Source organism: Eublepharis macularius, chromosome 6 (genome assembly GCF_028583425.1).
Source record: "Eublepharis macularius isolate TG4126 chromosome 6, MPM_Emac_v1.0, whole genome shotgun sequence".
In the NCBI taxonomy this organism is placed as follows: domain Eukaryota; kingdom Metazoa; phylum Chordata; class Lepidosauria; order Squamata; family Eublepharidae; genus Eublepharis; species Eublepharis macularius.
In genome coordinates this window covers 91495124-91516498 of record NC_072795.1, presented here as the reverse complement: position 1 = coordinate 91516498, position 21375 = coordinate 91495124, and the positions used below count along the sequence as shown (strand labels likewise).

General features: G+C 38.8%; 1 protein-coding gene across 1 annotated transcript in view; it reads right to left on the bottom strand.

Annotated features, from left to right (window-relative positions):
* Positions 1-21375, bottom strand: part of DOCK1 (dedicator of cytokinesis 1) — a 602286-nt gene that overhangs the window by 487006 nt on the left and 93905 nt on the right. The window contains exons 7-16 of the mRNA XM_054984271.1: positions 20744-20879; positions 18504-18661; positions 15920-16001; positions 15553-15688; positions 12374-12446; positions 9806-9885; positions 7141-7266; positions 5092-5216; positions 4712-4810; positions 3295-3367 (exon numbers count right to left, since the gene is read on the bottom strand). Coding sequence (XP_054840246.1) covers positions 3295-3367; positions 4712-4810; positions 5092-5216; positions 7141-7266; positions 9806-9885; positions 12374-12446; positions 15553-15688; positions 15920-16001; positions 18504-18661; positions 20744-20879 — 1088 coding nt within the window. The remainder of the gene's footprint in view (positions 1-3294; positions 3368-4711; positions 4811-5091; positions 5217-7140; positions 7267-9805; positions 9886-12373; positions 12447-15552; positions 15689-15919; positions 16002-18503; positions 18662-20743; positions 20880-21375) is intronic.

The window sequence follows — 21375 nt, the reverse complement described above, 5'->3', positions numbered from 1 at the left end:
GAGAGAGAGAGAGAGAGAGAGAGAGAGAGAGAGAGCGCAGATGTGTGCAGGCTCTCATAACACTTGTTGGAAATGTTCCTCTAGTATAGCAGATTTTGTACATATATTCTGGACCTGTCCTACTGTTGACAAAAAGATTGGATAAATTCTGAATGTTATTTCTGATCTTATAGGATATAAATTGCCATTAGAACCTATAATTATGTTGCTGTTATCTTTAAAAAAACATGTCATAGCTTCAGACAGGAAAGTAATAGTTTATTAACAGCAGAAAGAGGTGTGTATTGCTTCTCGATGAAAATCACAAGAAGCACCACCTATAAATTACTTGATTTTGAGAATCTGGGCAATAGCATTTGTGTCTAAATTAACATACCAAAGGAGAAGTATTGAGGATGTTAATGTACAATCTGGCTTCCTTGGTTCTGGTGACAGTTGATTAGAGATTGCCTCTTTGCTCTCCCTGCCCAAAATAACATGCACCATTCAGTAACGTCTTTGGTTACCACATGTTTCTTAGGATACTCACTTTCTCCTATGAGCTAGTTTTGCATGGAACTAGCACCAGACTATATACTAGCAATACTGTTTGGCCCCACAAAAAAGGGCTGCATCTTGTTGTAATAATCTTCAAGGAACGTCATGGGAAAGGTTATTAAAAAATGGACGCATAAACGTTGACAGAAGATATTTCTGAAAAACTGACTTAAAATATGTAAATATCTCTTTCAAAAGGCATCTGCCACTTAGGCTTTAAGTAAAGCTGCAAAAAGTTTTTTTAACCATCAGTGTATGTACTGGCCTTATTCAGAGTAGAATTTTCTAGTACCCTTACATTTGACATCTTCCTTAAAGCAAGAAATAATCTGGTCGTATAAAGTTAAGAAAACAAGCACAAAACTGTGATTTCAGGAAACGAATGGACAAAATTCTTCTTCCCTTAGAACTGAAAAAAAAGCCTGAAATATAATCTGCACTGCAGTGAAATGTTTGTGCTTCCATTTTGGCCAACCACCCCATAACAAAAGTCTGCCAAGAAAATGTTGTGATGCGACGTTTCCCCCATGGGTCAGTAATGACTCGGTGCTTGCACAGGGGACTACCTTTACTTTTTTTTTACCTATATATTAATAGCCAAGTGCACCCCCCACCCACACGAAGTATAGTTAAATCTGCAGATCAGGGCCACTAGGCTAGAAAGTGGGTACTTCTGCACTCCTGGAGAGCCCACCAGGGTTGCAAAACAATTTGGAACATTAAAATGGAGGGGGTTAACCCCCCCCCCCACACAAATTACTTACCTAACTATTGTGCATGCACTATGGCCAGAGAAGCAGGAACCAGCCCATACACTGGCTCTCACCTTTCCCAGGCCCAGATCTGACAGCAGCAAGCCGTCGCAGGCCTGGCAGTGGAGGTAGCAAGCTGCCACATTTAGTACCACACCCATGTGCTGGGCCTCCAAAATTGCCAGCGTACCCACCCTGCACTGGGTGGGTATGCCAGAATGCCCACTCAGCGCTAGGTCATGGGAGGCACTGGGGCACCTGGCCAGCACTGTAGTGTTGTGAGATCCTGCAGGCTCATGGAGGGCCAGCTCTGAGCCCAGCAACCCTCAGTAAGTAGGAGAAGGGGGAAGGGGGGAGTGTTTGGGGGAGCGAAGGGGAGAAAGGGAAAGGGTGTTTGATGAGGGAGGGAGGAATGGTAAGGGTGTCTGGGAGGGAGCCAAGGAGAGGAAGGGGTAAGGCTATTTGAAGGGAGGGTAAGGGTGTTTGCTGGGAAAGGGGACAAGATTAAGGTGTTTGGGAGGGAGCCAGAGAGAGAGGGGATAAGGTTATTTGCCTGGAAGGGAGGCAGGGGGGTAAGGGGATTTGCCAGAGAGGCAGGTGGAGGGTAAGGGGAGGGAGAGAAAAAGGGAAGGATCCTTGGGAAGGGGGAAAGAGAAAACAAAGAAGGATCCTCTAGAACGGAGAGGGACAGAGAAGGATCTTTAAGAAAGGGATCCTAGTGCATCTCCTCCTCCCAATGTCACCCTGACACAATCTGCAACATTTTGTTGCAGGCCCCCACTTGTTATTGATTAAAAAGGGTTCGTGAAAGTTCAAGGGGGCAAAAGGGCAGGACAAACAATGATGAGAAGGTAGAAACTGGAAGGCAAAACTTAACAAATGTACAGTATCCCAAAGAATCCCAGCGTCTTGAGACTTAACATATAAATGAATACAAGAACCTAGAGGTTACATTTGACCATCCATGAACTTCTGCAACATAAAGTGAATGCTTCTTACTGAATCAATGTGTAGTTCAGCCGTAAAAATAACAGTATTTTGCTACACATTATTTTCATTAGAAAAACGTTTAAATATTCTATTAAAATAAGCAGTGCTTCCATTCTTGTGACTAATTTTTATATCAAATAGCTGCTTTTAATTACACCAGCATTAACCATTATAGGTGTCAAATATTCCACACTCTTAAATACATCCAGTGAAGGTTACATGATTAAAGCTTTGATTTTTCTACTGATGATATAATGAAAATTCAAACTGCAGGTTTCCACAATATTCAATCATGTTAGTTAAGACAATTGTTTTATTACATGCATATAAAACATGCTCTACTTCTAAAGTATATACAAGAGCAGGATACTGGGGATGTCAAGAATATTACTGGTGACTTTAATCTGAAACTACTAAGTGACTAATAATGTCAGTGCATGGCTAATAAATAAGTCACTAGCAAACTTTTCTGACAGTTGGGCTTCATAACTAACAAAGACCACATATCCCACACAAATGATATTCTGAGCACGTCAGTATACCCCTTCCATAAAAATACACAACTACATAACAACCTTCACAAAGTGTACAGGCAATGCCAGCAACTAGCTTACTTAGAGAAGTGATGGGGGGGGGGGATGACATGTCAGAGGAAAAATCCTCCAAAAGAATGAAACTCCAGGTTGTTCACAAAATTGGAGCAGTAACTTTCACAAAAGAGATCTTGGCTGTAGTAGAAGCAGACGAGTCTTTGAGCTCAAGCAGTCAGTGTATCCAACCAAGAGTAGGGAATCCAGGTTCAAAGACCTAATCAGCTACCTAATCACCCAGTTTGCTGGGTGACCTGAGGCCAGAAACTTTCTCTCAGCCTAACCTACCTCACAAGGTGGTTGTGAGAACAAAATGGATGAGAGGGGATCTATATACACTGTCTTTAACTCCTTGAAGTAAGGGTGGAATAAAAATGAGATAAACAAGTATACGAGGAAAACAGAGACGTGATGTGAATACTCACAGTCCTGTGATGACCTGTGGCGAAATGTAAACCTCAAGTGGCTGCGGTTTACATCTTCAATGGGAATTGCAACCTTTGCAAATAAACAAAATGTATACACATATAGGTCACAAAAAATGCTGCTAGCATACAAGCATTCCACTAGCCTGCCAGCACATACCCTACATTAGCCATTTGGTATATATAATGGTTTGCTGGGGGAGGGGGGGAACAGAAAATGGGGGGAGAGCTTTCCCTACCCCAAGGCCTTTTTTTTCAATTTTTCACTTGCAGGATTTTTTTTAAAGCAGAAAAACATGCTACTTATGAGCTAATCAAAGGCTGCAGCATGCATAACACTTCATATACAAGTGTCATCAAAGGTTAATGAACATAACTTCTCACTAAACCCTATCACTATTAAATTCACTTTATTGCCATGTTGGTGCCACTATTTTCTTCCCCACATTCAAAAGAATCAATCCTTATTTTGCCATTCCTACCTTTAAAGTTCTGACTAACTTTAACTACCTGTTGTTCCAGTACTGAGCATAGATACCATCACCCTCATTCCAGAAATGGCTGTTACATTCTTTATTTGCATAATCTTTAAACCACCACCACCACCCCTACTAGTTTATAATGCACTGTGCACAAACTCATATAAAGACAACTTATTATGGCCAAACTCCTGGCCTTACTTCTATAACCATGTTTATATTATTCTCCCTTGCCACTCCTTATATCTAAAAGCTCACTCAGCAAAATACTGATAATATAATGTCTCTTCCTTTCACCTATCAAATTCCTCTTCATATCCCAAAGCTCTTCAACCCCTATAGCATCGGCCAATAGGCTGTAAAACTGTAGTTTTGCCAAATACACCTGCAAGTATATTCACATACAGTTTTACAGTAGCATCCTTGTTTCTTTTATTCCTTACATTTGTCTTTTTACCCGTTCTTGATTTAAAATTAAAACTCCTTTGGGACTAGAATGCTGTTAATATGCATTGAAATAACGTGCATTTACAACAATAAAAATTATCATTTACTTTTGTTCCACTGGAGTTCTAGTTCCATTAACAATGCATGAGTAATCTCAATCATCTAACACTGCATTTGTATAGTTTATAGCAATATATTTTTATCTTACATTATGACTACTTGCTATACTGTTAAGTTTTCTATTGCAGCAGAGATATCAGACAGATGTTGGAATAATTCTGTCAAAGCTGTCTTGACCAAAAGACTGAGAGGTAAATATATTCCACTCGATGTCTTTATCTATGTTGTTCCTTAGCAACCTTCAAAAGCTTCTCTAACATAGACGCCTCGTTTACTCTGACAGCAATATACCAAGTCTATCAATATGTTTTTCTCTCCCTCCTGAATCATCCCCCTCTCTTTTTAAAAAGAAACCTTAATGCCAGGCATACCTTCACAGTTTCAAACCAGCGAGGTTGTTTTACTTGATAATATATCACAGACTTATATTCTGAAAGGGCTTCATCACCAGCACCAGGGAAGATCACGTTCTTTAACAATAATAGAAACAAAGGTTAAAATGAATTTCTCAGTTATCTATATAAACAAAAGCTACTATAGTACTTAGGAAAACCGCACGTTTTTAAAGACTTCAAATCAGGTATCACCATTTCCAGCAACGATTTGCACAACAAAATATACTTATCATAAAACATCTTACTCAAAAATGTAACATTTAGATGTTCAATGTAAATATTTTGTTCTCTCAGACAATGAATAAGGAAAGGTTTCTCGTTAACATGGAAGATAAAAATCTTGCACAGTAGAATACCTCCAATCTCTTGCCATCTTCATCATAAACAGATACTGTAACCTCTACATTCTTTGCAGTGGTTTTGCTTCCTTTGTCAAAGTCTCCTTGAACTAATGTGACATAGATATCATTGCGGACATCACCTAGGAGATCCCATATGATTACTAATTTCACATAAACAAAATGCAAATAAACTCACATGGATTTTAGTTTTAAAAACAACATTTTTTAAAAAAAACATGTCATTTAATTAATTAATGTCATTAATATTAAAGTATGAATCATATGGAAAATCTTGTAGAAAGTTGCAGGAGTAGATCTTTCCCACCTTGCCTTTCTCCCATCAACTCTTTGGACAATCTCAAATCTTCTGCTAAAGGGCAAGCGGGAGGGGAACTCTCATAAACAACATGTACCATAGCATACGGGCTGCAGTAGAGAAAAAGGAAATCAGGCAAATTTGCCCATTTCTTCCACTAACACTTGCTCCACCATCAGTGGTTGGAGGAGACAATTTCACCCACTTCCCCCTCCCACTGCATCTCCCTGAGATGTGGTACACTTTGCTTGAGAGTAAACTCATCCCTTAGCAGAAAATTTTCAGAGCACACTGAGAGCTGTGAAGGAAATTAAAGAAAATCTGTTCCACCAATTCCGTCTGGAAGTTTTTTCTGTGGGGTCCAACCCAGTGTTCTTGAGCCCGCTCACAATAAGCAGTTACATTAGTAACTCATCAGTTACATTACTATAAATTCAGCAAATAAAGATTTAGTTACAAATGCATTACTTTTTAGATATGTACTAAAATAGCAATTGCTGCAGCAGCTAAATCAAAACAGTCCTAAAAAAGACAGTTCTACCCCCCCCCCCCCCCCCCGCCCTGCTTTTTTAACTATCATCAGCACAAGCCAGGGGAAAAGTTCTAACCCGAGTTGAATGGGCAAACAGATATAGGAGAACTTCCAGAGATACCATATTTACATCTTTCCACTAAATTATAACATTCAGTTCTGAATTTATACATCTTAACACATGCTCAATAGTATTGCTCAAACTGACTGTCATTCTTAAATTCTAAGAAAGTATATGATGTGTACGCAAATTATACAAATCTGGGTGAGTTTCAGAAACTCACTGATGGCTCCTACTCTGTAAAACGGTTTTCCTGAGAATCACTGTAGTGTGCCATCTTTTATCAACGTTAGGTAACACTGACAGAAGAGCAGAGCAATTACACTACTTTCCCCCCTCTGCTGCAGTTTCCACCTTGTGTGATAATTACTCCACAGAGATCTTGTAATACCCCGGAACAATCTTTCTCAGGGCCAGAAAAGACTGGTGGCTGGTGAGGGGGAATCTGGGAAGATCAGTGGCCATTAGTGCCTTCAGGGTTCGATCTAGCCATTCTGACAAAGTGTCAGTGGTCGCTGAGTGTGTACTGTAGATGAAACCAGCGGTTCTGGAATGGGGGAAATTTTAAAATCCAACTAAATAGTCATTTGGCCCAGCTACCTACCTTTTCCAGACTAGCCCATTTTCATTTAACCATTATTAAAAATATAATGGGAATAGTGTAAATGCTCCTTAGGAAGTTATTGCCATGTACAGTTATGCACTAACATACTAGATAATAAAGCAAGCATTTCACTTAGTAAATGTAAGGATTTTGTGCACAAATGTTCACACATCTGCATGTAATAGAAGTTAAGCATTTGATAGCCCATTTGGACATGCAAGCAACAAAGCCACTTTTGACGTCTGCTTTATTGTTTCAGATTTTCATTTATATCATATATTAAGAGCCCAAGTAGTCAAAACACACCAGGATTCTGTACTTTGAAACTAAATGAACAAGACATTCTACCATCTGTGCACAGTTAGCCTATCACATTTACAATAGTGCTACTACATTATTAATACAAGTCTGAAAATAGATTGAAAATATAATTTTAAAGCCAAATTTCTCCAGAACACAGTTTAGTAACAAAATCCTTGAATTCAATTTATTATTTTCCTTCAACTACAATTTAAGAAACGTTAATATATGCAAGAATATCAGGATCTTACCAGGCATAATAATCTCAGGAAATCCCATTTTCCGAGCCACAGCTGTGGATCTATCAACTAGATGGGGAAATTCTTTCCTTATCTGGTGAATATCTCCTGGAAGAAGTTTCAATGTCACCCATAAACCTGCAGTAGTGAGTACAGAATACTGTTTGGAAAGCTTTCTTTAGGAAAAAAAAAAACTTCAAATGCAAAACCACCCCAAAAGCTTTAAAAGTTTTTAAAAATAATAAATAATAATTTTTAATGATGTTATGATTAGGGCCGTGTACGGGCAGGGAGATTCGGTATACCCCCAGTATAACCCGATTCGGAATACCCCCAAATCTGAAGCGTTCCAGAAATCGCTTTGGTATGCTCCGTGAAGATTTGGAACATACTGAAGCGAGGGGGGGACTCCCCACCCCCACCCTCCCAGGAGCAACCCCTCAACCCCCCCCCCGAGGAGACCCCTCCAACCCCCACCCACTTACCTGGCAGCGGAAGGGTTATCAGCTGGGCGGCGGAACTCCTCCATGGCGGCAGAAGCGGCAGCAGCACAAGGCTGTGTGCCCTGGAGCCAGCCGGCTCCTCTGCCACCGCGCCGCGCTCGAGCCTGCAGGGTGGTGGGGAAGGCTGGAGCCTCCTCCTCTGGCCCTTCCTGGCCCTCAAATGGCTGCGGTGCGCCAGCACCGCAGCAGCCATTTGAGGGGTAGGAAGGGCTTTCTCTGCCTCCTCCAGCCCTTCCTACCCCTCAAATGGCCGCCACGGCGCCGGCGTGCCACAGCCATTTGAGGGGCAGGAAGGGCCGGAGGAGGTGGCTCCGGCCTTCCCCACCACCCAGCAGGCTCTGGCGGTGGCACGGTGGCAGGGTGGCAGAAGAGCCGGCCCAGAGCCACCACAAGGTAGGTGGAGGGAGGTGGGGGGTTGATGTTTAAAGGGCCCCACCGCTGCCTGCAAGCAGTGGCGGGGCCCTTTAAACAAGCCCTGAAGCCCTGAATGCTTCAGAAAGCTTTGCTTCGGTATTCTGGGAATACCGAAGCTTTCCGGATTGGGTCCGCTTTGGGTATCTTTACCCGAAGCGAAACCCGAATCACACAGCCCTAGTTATGATGATGATAAATAGAGAAATGTATGAGCAACAAAACAGCTAACCATTAATCCCACTTAACCTCAGAAACTTCATATGAAAAAACAACTTTAATATTCCAGTCCTAAAACAAAAAAATGCATTTCTTGAAAGAAAAACAAAAAGAATATACAAAACCAGACCAAGGCAAATAAATGATTATCAGGTTAAGAAACCAGAATCAGGCAAGGAGGGCTGGTAGTAGAAAGTACCATCAAGTCTTAGCTAACTTATGGTGACCCCTCCTGGGGTTTTCAAAGCAAGAGGCTAACAGAAGAAGTTTGTCATTACCTGCCCTACAATAAAACTCTGGACTATCTTGGTGGTCTCCCATCCAAGTACTCATCTGGGCTGACCCTGCTTAGCTTCCAAGATCTGACAAGATCAGGCCAACTTGGGCCATGCATGCTTTAAATCTAAATACCATCTCACAAAACGCCAGTGATTGAAGAACAAAGTAATACAAATATAGCTTAGAAAGAGAGTCTCTAGATTCAAAGACATTATCACCGTTGTGACAATAGACCGTACTTTAAGGGACAGCCCTTCAGTTACCACCTCCTCAACACTGGCCTACTATCCAGTATGTTTTTCTGCGAGTCAGTACAAGATGTGTTATAGAAACATAGCGGTAAAACAAAAGACCATTTGTCTATATAGTGTTCCTCAGTACTCAATCTCTGAAGGTTAGGTTTTCTCCAAACCATGAAGCATAGGCTTGCTCCTCAATACTTGCTACTCAATACTTCTACCCCACCCACTACTTATTAAAAGTGTTGTCCTTCCTTCACTTTTGATTTTCCAAATGCCCGACATGCCTCTATTCTGCCTTGTGCCTACATTCCAAACGAGACTGAAAGATCAAGCAAGATCCCTTTCCTTTCCAATCCATTGTTATTTACCTTCAGAAAAGCACATGAAGTACTCCTAGTGTTGTGGAAATTCAGAACACTCAAGGAACAACAGGAAACTCCAATACAAAACACAACTAGTTTCTTATATGGGTTTACTCTGTAAGACTGGCATTGATTTTTCTCCCATTGTGTGGACCAATCTATCACGGATACTTTGGGAATGGCAGTTTGAGTTTCATTTCCTATTTGATTTATCTCCCTTAGTAGTTTCCTGGTGCATTTGGTTCACTTTAGCACAAGCTATGCCAAGTCACCAAACTGGCATACTGAAGACAGAGAATTAGCAGCACTTTTTTCAGGCATTTTGACAATTCACATTTAAGCAAACAGTCTTGTTTGTTTTGTGAAATGTTAACAGCAGTACACAAGACAGCCACCTAAAATAGTGTGACAGACACATTTCAGGGCAGTGGGGGTGGCAGAAAGATTTGTGTAGGCAAGTAGTGAATGCTTCTAATGAGGACTGCATCAACATGATAATCAAAGTCCCTGAAAGGGAAATGGCCATGACCAAAAGCCAACAATCCACTATTAACCCAACTAGATAAAATACTATGCAGATTCCAGAAGAACTAAGAGTTATAACTTCCAAGCAATTACAAGTTTCTCCATTCTAATCAGATACATGAAGCAAAGTACCTACCCTGACCCTTGTGGTTAACTTCTTTAGCAGCAATCACTTTGTTTATTACAGTCTGAAGGAAATCATTCTCCCCTGCCACCCTGGGTGAAAAACGGGATGATATGTTCAGCTGCTTGTGTCGAATGGCGTTATCCAAGGCAAGCCTGGAGGATGCACATGACAACCAACACCAAAAGGAAACGAAGGTGGGGGACAGAAAACCAGAAGTCACAGTAACAAGGAAACACAAGAGAGTATCATACAGTTGACAAAGAGTGTTCATTAGTCAACAGAAGACAAAGGAAGGAAAGGGAACAACAGAGACATAGGAAGATAATCAAATCAAGAAAATGTGACACTAACAAAGAAAAGAAAAGCAAACCTATGATTCTGAGAGCAAGCATGTATCAGAATGAAGTTCCATTTCTAGAAGCCATGTAAAGCAGAGATAAGAAGTCACATATAAAACAACAAAACACCCAAATGTAATACATTACCCCCATGGAATGCTAAACACTTGCTTCTGTTGTTACATGAATTAAGTGGTAGCTTAATGAGAGTTAACAGAAGTGCGTAAGCTACTAGAAACAGAAGTCACTTAGAATGGGAAGGCATATAAAATTCATAAAACATTTTTTCTACTGTTGCTGAAGATGAAAATAGAAAAGTAATAAGTGAAACACAGTTTACAAAACTGGCATGTAATATCCCAACCTCACAAAGGGCAGTGTGATTTTTTAATGTTTCTATTCACTTGGCTGGCAACCAACAACACACATATGAAAAGAGAAACTCCAAGTGGCACAACAACGACATAGTATGAAACATATAAGAAAAAAATGTCTCATATGCACAGTGTTTAAATTAACATTGGGAATGACGCTACTATTCATCTTAAGTGTGTACGTTACTCATTTCTGATGCAAACTTTTTTCTGTAAAACATTAATTTACTGTGGCAAAGAAAGGGGGGAAAAAGAAAATCAAGATTCATACTACTATGCATCCTTTCAAAACATGACTTTAAAGTAGATTTAATAGAACCATTAATGTAAGAGTCCCATTAACATATTACGATTGTGCTTCAATGTTTATTCTCATCTATTGAAATTTAAGCTTGTATAATAAATGTATAGTGAACACAAACCTTTAACAGTGCAATCTTTTGCACAGTTGCCCCAACCTAAGACCACTAATTTAAATGGGTTTAAACCGAAGTAACACAGAGGCTTGTATCAACCCTGAAACACCATCTTCATTTTTAACCAAGAGGCTTCTGACCATATTAGGTATCTATCTATCCATCTGCTAAAATTTTTTATCAAGGCACAATTTTATATCATCCAAAGCCATCTATCATATAAACTCTAAATCACAAACAAATTATTAATCCAGCAAAAACGGGATAGTCTGGTCCAACCTCCTGTCACCCCACCATTTAAACCAGGTTTCCATGCAACTTCATCTCTTGCTTGTTCTTTAGTTGCTTGTTCTTTTTATCTAAACAGAATATATTAGTACAAAATGCTGCCTATTTACAAACTAAGCACAGCTGAACTGCTTCACCATCGCCCACATGATGCATAATTATTGCCCACATTATAAATTATTTGGAGAATAAGTAACTGCCAAAAAGCATTCAATTGCAAGTTTATGGAAAACCCCAGAAAAGGAAACACTATCTCTCACACTGTGCCAACAAAATGCTTGATTGTTGCCCGTGACAACTCATTTGAAAGAGTAAAATGCATTTCAATGCCCTTAGCTGATCAGCATTCTGACATTTGTCCTGCAGCATTTAGAGAACTTACGTCCAATAAATAACTGCTTTTTTTCAATTTGTCTGTTATGTAGACCTGCATTCCAATCTAGAGATTCATGTGTACATCAATCTATTCTGCACATGAGGGTTCCTATTAATTTCAATGGAAATGGCCAAACTCTACAGACAAAATGCAAGCATAGACTAGTTCTACCGACTGAAATATGAAGCCCATGCAAGTGGTGGAGATCTATGAGAACATCCGATCTCTCATTCCTAGCACAAGTCACTGGATAGGAATGTTTCAAAATTAGGTTATGGCACAGCTTAGATGTTTCTCTTAAACTATTAAAAAAATCCCACTAACTGCACATAAATTCTTTGCATCACAGCCAGACATAGCACTAAGAGCTGTGTTCATATGTACTACAGACAGTATATATATCAGTGACACATTCAATATATCCCCAACATGTACCACAGCATAGACATATACTAAATATTAAAGATTGTGAGAAATTATGCATGACAGTTTGAAATTTACTTGTAACTGCATGACTAGATAAAAATCTAGTTAGGTTAAAATTAGATTTAAAAAAACCTAATGGACTAGCTGTAAACTAAACAGAAAATGTATCTAAAATTAGCGATTTTATTCCTAATTTGGTATGATGTTTGAAGTTAGCATAACAGCAATTCCTTCACCTTCTTATTTTTCCTGTTATCAAAACCATCTGAGCAAAATTTTAATCTGGGGAAATTATGTCCTTTATAATACATTTCTAAAAGTCACCTCTGACACTTCTTTGTGCATTTCTTTGTACTTACGATTGAAATGGAATGAAGTGTTGCTTATCCTCATCATCTACTTTTCCATTAATTATGTCGGTTACATCCATTACTGGAATCAAAAAGAAAGAAACATCATTAAAGAGATCTACATCTAAGAGGAACAGAGTGACAAAGATGCATGAAGACATCTTAGTACCTCATGACATATGCTAGGAACTGCTTTGTGACAAAATATATTCTTATGTTCAAAGAGAGTGTGGCAATTTTCACATCAGTGAAAAAAGGAGACTCTTCTGAAGCTATAATGGATACAGATGTATGCATTTGTGTGTCACATACTGGAACATGTTACAATTGATAACTTACTCCAGAGTGGAATAAATTCACAATCTTATAGAGGATAGTGCAAAACTAAAGAAAGTTATGTCCGTCAGAAAGAATGCCCAAGATCTTTTTTTCTGAAACATTTAAGAGAGTTCAGTTTTAGGCACACATTAAATATGCATAGAATATATTCAGAAAGGCATTTCAATATCCAACTCAGCACTTGAAGCATTCTCTATTTTGTCTGAGTTCAATGAGGATACTCAAGCTACAGACATGGGATAACACTGCCACTGCATACTTTGACCTTATGAAGGGGATGGATTCTGTCAGCTATGATAGCCAGGGAACATCTATGTGACAGCATATCACATTCGTAAGCTTGTTACTGAAGCGCAAGCCTTATGCACAAAAAGCATCATTAGAAAGAGCTCGCAAACATATTCCCATATTATAGGTATTTGATTTTCATCATATATACTCAAGTTTTATGTATTTAAGTCAAATATGTATGACCTTTAATGCAGTTCATTAGAAGGTTATGAAAAAATACAGGTGTCCTTTTCTCTTTGACAACCAAATAAAAGTAGTTGGGATTTAGCAGGTAAAAGATTTTTTTAATTGCTGAAAAAAGGCTGAATATAATCTGTATATAATCTAATATAATCTAGCTTCAAAGCTTTTTAAGAAACTTAATTGTGCAGTGATATCATAAATTAGCTTTAGCAAAATAACCCATGATTAAAAATATGAAGAATCAGCTAAATTTAAGACCAACCATATTTTTATATTATTGTAATTGTAACATCTTAGAGATGTCTATAGATAGCAAAGGTCATGCCGTATAAAAGAATGTCACCAACAATTTTTAAAAAATAGCTTTTGATGAAGGAAATGTGTCAGAAGATTTTAGGTGAGATATGTATGTGTATCTCTATGGAAATTCCAATGCATTTCATAGTAGATTAAGTATGATCTGATTTGAAATCATTTATATTTAGTTATGTTTGAGAAATGTTATGAGATTTAATTTTTATTGCCTACATATGCTCATCAGTAGTTGGATTTAGTTTAATCTGCACTTATATTTTAATATCTTGCTTACCTGAAAAAATTAAGGTTTATTTCAATAAAAAATAAAGTCTTAAAATCTAAAAGAAGTTTCTGTGTACTCTTGATGGGAAAGAGCTAACAAGAAGAACCCACTTGTGTACTGAGGAGCAGGTTCTCTAAAGAAACTTTCTTAAGACTTATCTGAAGCCCTTTGATGCTATCCAGTTTTACAAAATAAATTTTGCAGACTAGTCAGTTCAGAAGATTTAATTAGGTACAGATAAATTATTCTGTTACAGAATACAGAATCTGCATGCTGTGTATTCTTGCTGGAACCAAGAATACACAGCATGCAGCAGTGATAACCAAGGAAGATGTTGTGGGAAAAATGCTCTTCCTATAAATACGGCCAGTTTCCAAGGCACTGAAAGCTACCCAGCTCAACATCAGTGCCATGTTGGAATTGTCACCATTCTCACTATAAATTAAATACTTAATTTCATAACTCATGTCTTCCTAACTTCTTTTAGAACCTGAATAATCAAAACAGACTCCCATCTACTAATCTCTGCCTGAAGACCTTTCTGAGGACAGATAAAGAAGCCTTGTTGGATCTTTACATTCCTAGGTTTTGCATTTTGCAAATATGCAGAAGGTTAGGCATAACTGGATTCATACAATCCTGCCATCATATCTTGAAAGGTAAGTGGCAAAACCAAGTCTTGTGTAGGAGGACAGTTACCTCACTCCCATACAGCCCAAGTAAGACTTCATAACTGACCTTGCCAACTGGATGATTTGAGACCAAAGGCACCTTAGAGACAAACAATAGGGTTTAAACTTTTGAGATTCAAAGCTTCCTATTTCAGATACACATCTGTGTCTGAAGAAGGAAGCCTTGACTCTCAAATCCTGCTGTTCTACTTCAGATCAACATGGCTACCTACCTGAAATTTGCCATCTGGACAGCTGAGTGAGTGTTGAACCCATTTTGAGTGGGTGTTGAACCCATTTAAAAAACCACACTTCAAGTGGTTTTTAAAAGTGGTTTAACCAACCACACCTCAAGTGGAGGGAAAACGGAATGTGTCACCTCGCAGTGGAAAAACTATCTATGCAAATCTAACTCAAGAAATTACCCTTGTGAGGTGCAATTGTTTTTGATTCATCAATATCACACCAGAATTCAGTCCTACCATCCTAATAAGTCAACTGAGACGACTAATAAGACGACTAATAAAACGACTAGTCCTACCATCGTAATAAGTCAACTGAGACGACTAATAAGACGACTGAGGGGTGACATGACAGAGTGTGACACAGAGTGTTGGACTGGATGAGTCATTGGCCTGATCCAACATGGCTTCTCTTATGTTCTTATGTTCTTAAGTACTGCATGTTATTCTTACAAGCCACTTGGCCAATTTCATAGTATATCATGGCTCTATCCTTTTAGGGTTATAATTCCTGACAGAAAACAGGACTGTAATCTGGAGAACCAGGTTTGATTCCCCACTCCTCCACTTGAAGCCAGCTGGGTGACCTTGGGTCAGTCACAGCTCTTCCAGAGTTCTCTCAGCCCTGGGGATAATAATAACATACTTTGAAAACCACTCTGATTGAGTGTTAAGTTCTTCTGAAGGGCGGTATATAAATCGAATGTTGGTGGTGATGTTGGTATTGTTGGTGTTATATAAAATGTGAAAGGCACATGACATGCTCTAGAGCAACTGTACTTCATATACCCAGAAACATGCCAAGTCAGTGGTTGTTCAATACTGAGCAGCTGCTGTAATATGCAACACGTTTTGGAAGTCTACCTAAAGAGAATGAATTACCTGCTACACCAAAAGGTCGCCGTAGCCCTGAGGTTAGCTTTCTTGTATTGTTGTCTCTTAGTTCCATTCTGCCTACTCGTACGATCTGACAGACAAAACTGATTTTCTCTCTTTTCAGGTCTTTGCTGCCAAGGTCCTAGAAGTATAAAGTTTTCATAATTTACTTCACAAATCACATTCATATTCACCTTGAGAGTACAAAAAGAAGATTACTGTTTCCATTCAGGGTCCTCAGATGCCATCCTCTGCACTCTAAAGCAACTTACACGGAAATGTTATAAATAGCACAACAAAATTGTAAAACTATTTTAAAAGTTATTCCCTGAACAAGTGTCAAAAGCATTCCAAAGTCAAAACTGTGACTTACTGTGAAAACTGCCCGAAGATTGTGTAATCTATCTATGTCTTTTGGTAGCCCAGAACTTGACCACCTGACTAGATAGTTTTCACTATAAAAAGAAAAACAATGATTAAGTCCTCCTTTTCTGTTCAAGCAACGCAAACAAAAGATGTCACTTTACATTACATTAAAAGTTTCATTTAAACAGGCAAGCTAGGTTCTGTTCAGTAAATCAGTTTGTAAAACAGACTTTTTTACAATAATATCTTGTATGTATGTATGTACATGTATTTTGCACGCACACACAAAGTCAAGCAGCAGTAGGTAGACAGATTAGAACATTTCAGCACAGGGACATCTAAGGCATATTGTGTTATACTCCAGATCATGATGCAACCAGGCATAACAGTTTACTTTTTTATTTAAACCTGTCTCCACAACTGATCCCAGAAATAAACAGATTCCAGTAAACCTTCAGGCCTTTATTAGTTCAGCTGGCTAACAGTAGAAAGAAAGAAAGAAAGAAAGAAAGAAAGAAAGAAAGAAAGAAAGAAAGAAAGAAAGAAAGAAAGAAAGAAAGAAAGAAAGAAAGAAAGAAAGAAAGAAAGAAAGAAAGAAAGAAATCATAACAAAAATACTGGCTTGTCTTTAAGGCCCTTATTGTTCTGGCAATTGCACAGATACTGCAACATCAGTTAGACAAAATAGGGACAAAACCTTATCGTCTTGGTAGTTTCATTCATTGCTTTCAATTCTAACATGCCCAAGAACACACACAGCAAAACAAAAACATGACAGGCCAAGAACCACTAACTGGGAAAAGAAGACAGAAAGCAATGACTGCGAACTGAAGAACTGAGAAACAGTAAGAAATTCAAGAACATGAGTTTACTTCCTTCTTATATTGAGTTAGGCTGCAGAAGAAATGTACTCTGGAAGACAGACACTCTGGGACAGTTTGTGGGATTTCTTCCATGCACAACCAGAAAGGATTAAGAATGTGTTATGTATGCATAAGCAAAAAGAGCACAAACCCTGAATGCTTTTCAATTCAACTTTGAAACAAAGACATCATATATTACCTCACAGAGCCATACTTTCAAGCTTGTCTGAAGTTCAGCCTGCCAGTTGAGATCTTCTTCACAAGCCCTGGTCTCTGTGCCCCTTCCTGCAGAGCTAAGGTAGGTGGGTAACCAGAGGCAGGGCTTTTTTCAGTGATGGCACCTTGCCATTGGAATGCACTCCCTCTCTTTGAGCTCACTTTACTCCTCCCTTTCAGCACCAGGCCGAAACATTTCTCTTTATCCACACTTAACAACCACTCCATCTTTTTAGATTTTTATGGTCTATTCCTAGCCTGTTTTATCAATGTAATTAGGCTCTCTATTTTACATACTATTATGCCCTGGATTACTATTATGGTTTACATTGTTTCTATTGTGTTTGGTTTACTTTTATTGTTGTGAGTTGCCTCAAGCATGTCTGTAATAAATAAATAAAAATTTAAAATCATTCATTTTTTAAAAAAACTTTATATGGGTTTTCAATAAAGTTACAGTAACCATTAACAATGAACAATAAAAATAAACGAACTATCAGCTTTCCATTAAACATTAAAAACTTAAATTTATACTTAAACCCTATTGGTTTATAATAACTTTAAACTTTCCGAAACTTCGTTCTTATATTGAGTTAGGGTGCAGAAGAAATGTACTCTGGAAGACAGGCGCTCTGGGACAGTTTAGTTTAAAGATATTACAAAGCTCAATAATTGTAGGAACATCTATAAAATTAATATATTAATAATATATGAAAACAGAACTATATTTCTGTTTGGGAAATGCATGGAATATGTCAACCATTTTCCATTAAGTTTTTAACTGTTTTTCCACATGGGATAGTAAATATCTAACCAAGGATTAAAAATTATTCATGTTTTAACAGACTTTAATAGGCAATACAGCTCTCTCATATTGGTCACTATTCTTCTTAAAGAGGGGGCTAGTTGTGAACTTCCTGCATTGTGCATTGTGCAGGTGGTTGGACTAGATGACCCTAGAGATCACTTCCAACCCTACAATTCTATCATTCTAAACTGGATGCCTTAAGAGTTTAAACTCGGGTCTTGTTGGTCTGTACAACTGTCTATTGAGCATCACTAGCTGTGTGAGCTCATAAAGTTATTGAAGTAATGACAGTTAATATTAGTGAATGATTGGAGACAGGAAGCTAATTAGTTTGTAGTTTTAGAAGGGCTCTCAAAAGGATAACAGAAGAGGAGACTCAAATATTACACTAGGATATATTTGCAAACCACAAATAAGTATCTATTTGAAGAACAGGGTCTCTTTTGCATGCATCATATATATGGGAATGAGAATGAGAGGAGACGGGTACTGAATGTGTATTATGTACTCTCTATACATTTTTGACATCTTCAGAGTTCAAGGAACTGAGTCACCTCTCTCTGCCCCCCAAGCCCCACCACAAAGTTTGTTGGAAAGTTTAAAAATGTATATATTCACATGAATAGTCTTGGTCCCCCTGAATTAGACAAGTTTTATACCTAACAATTAATAAAGAAAACAAAAAAATCTGTAAAAGTACTGACCTGATAAACTTCAGTTCCAAAGGGTCATACAAAGACATAAGAACTTCAGCATCTTCTCCAATTTTACAGACAACGTTTTTTAGGTTTACAAACAAAGCAAATGAAGGCGTTGCAGCAAACTTCGCTTGTCTATTAATGTCAAGATTCTGTTTTTGAGACTAAAAGGGGGGGGGGATTAAAAAAACATGTACACAATATACTCCCACTCATTTGACTACAGCCATAAAAACATTTATAGATATTTGAGGCCTACTCTTCGATCTACTCTCATCATTTAATAGCTCTGTCTTCTTTGTTACTCCTTCCCTACAGCTGGTACTTACCCAGCTAGAGCTGGGGAAGGAGATGAAAGGACATAGTATAAAAATAAAGCTACAACAGCTTCCTTCCCCAGTCATTTACAACCAGGATAGTCTTGCAAGCTGCTCAGTGCTTTTTAGCTGCATTCCTTGTTGCTTCTGGTTGCAAGTAGCAGCACAGATTCAACACTGAGGCCTCTTCTGCATGGTGAACTTTACACAGGGCTTTCTGCACATTCAGCCCATGAGGATCAGATCAACAATCAGTTCTGGCCCCATACTGCATTGATTCTTTAATTCTACATGTTGAGGGAGTCAAACTGAAACTTGGTGGAATGACACTCACAATTGGAATACTAGGATTGAGGGATACAACTTGTTTAAAAGGAATAGACAAATAAAGAAGGGAGGAGGAGGAGCATTATATGTAAAGGAGATATATACTTGTGATGAAATACATGTATCTGAGCATGAAAGTTCAGTTGAGAGTCTCTGAGTAAAAATAAAAGGAGTAAGAAATACTAATGATATTATGGTGGAGTCTAATATAGACCACCATGCCAGGCAGCTGTCTTGGATGAGATACTCCTAAACCAAATTACAAAGTTCTCAAAGAGATGGGACACAGTGGTCATGGGAGATTTCATTTACCTGGATATCTGTTGGAAGTCTAACTCCAATCAGGATGCCGGGAAATAAAGGGGAGAGCAAAAGGCAGGGCCAGGGCCAGACCAAAGAAAGCATTTTGCACTTTTAAAAAAAGCCCTTAGTTGATTTTGCTGGGGAAAAAAGGGTATGCTCACAGGGAGAAGACCTGCAGAAAATCCCGAGAAAGATAAATTCTGTGGCAGATGCAGCCTTTCTCTGTGGGGAATGTAAATATCTGGGGGAAAGTTTAAAGACTGAATCAGATAATTTTGACCATGAGTGCAGAACTTTGGAGAGAAATCAATGAAGAATGGGGCCAGAACCAACGAAAAAGTCCTATACAGAAAGGACCTAAGTTGGATTCAAAATTTATCCTCCACATCTTTTAAAAGGCTGCTTTACCTTTCATACTAGTGTGCTGCATAAGAAAAAACTGAATCCAAAGACACAGAGGCTTGAGAACTGGTATGGAATATACCTATTATTCAAGTGCTGCGCACACATTCTAAGGGTTGGGAGTAGAGATGGGCACAAACCGGGCTGTGAGTGAAAGAACTGTGTGGTTCATCACGTATCACAAACCACAGACTTTTACGAACTTGCCCCGGTTCGCAAACTGGTTTGTTTGGTTCATGAAAATGTCACTTCCAAGGGCTGTAGAAAGCCCAACCCCCTCCCTGTTGCCTAGGAAACTGACTGATTGGCTCCAGGCTGTCTGCAGTAACGAAACAAAAAACGAACCAAACGAACAGGCCTAAAAGTTCATGGCAGTTCATCAAAAATGGGCTCTGACGAACTGCCGGTTCGTGAACTATGAACTGGCCCGATTCGTGACGAATTTTGGTTCGTATTTCGGTTCATGCCCACCTCTAGTTGGGAGTCATAGCCAGGATAGTACTGCAGTGCTATGACAGTGGCAGGGGAGACATGAAGTGTCCGTGGAAGGAGAAGCAGGTGCAAATTACTACTTGACTATTCTTTTGAGACAAGCATATGTGCTCCAGATGAGCAGGCTTGCATCATGTCCATAAATCCTAAGGGGGGTGAGGGGGACTCTCATTCACGACAGAGAGTTATAGATCACACAGTGCTAAATAAATCTACTGATTCATATTCTTTCAAGACTCTGGGAAAGAACACATAAAAAAATTATCCATGACTTGAGAAACTTAATCTTGGAAACATAACCTGAGCGTTGCTGCTCAGGAAGTATTTCCAAGATTATCTTACTAGCCAATTCCACTCCTAATTGCTATTTACACATTTCATAATATGCAGACAGAAAAATCTTACTTTTTCTTCCAGCAGTCTTTCCTCCACTTGCTTAGATGCTATTTCATGAGCTCTGAAAAGACTGATGGTGCTGGTTTGCTCTGGATCTAGAATGTTGCCATCTTCATCTCTTACTACAAGATCCAAATCAAGAATTCTGAGTAAAAAGGGGCACACAACAGACCATGGTCAACAGAACATCTATTTGCCGCAATAAACATTTCCTACTGCAGATTGATCATTAGTACATTCCTAATCTAGAGAAGAATACACTTGATCTAGAGAGAATAAGGTGGGATAATACACTGTCTTCTACTTGGTCTTAGGCCTTGTTCTCTGGATCCTATGCAGACATTCTGGAATGCCCCAGTTTAGTCCCAGAGCAAAATATAGCCACTCCAACAAGTACAGGGTGAATTCAAAGCACGTCCTAATATCAGCAAGGAGTTGATGTGAATGGTATTTAATAAAAGAGGCAATTGCTTTCGAAATACTGACCGCACAGGGTGGGATACAAGTACAATAGCTATGCATAAAATATTTCTTCTAGAAGCTGCTTGAAGAAAATCTACACATTTATCAAGAATCAAGCTGCAATTTTCTTTCCATGACCTATTAGTGATAGAAACAGGTGTTGTTCTTGCTTCAGTGTC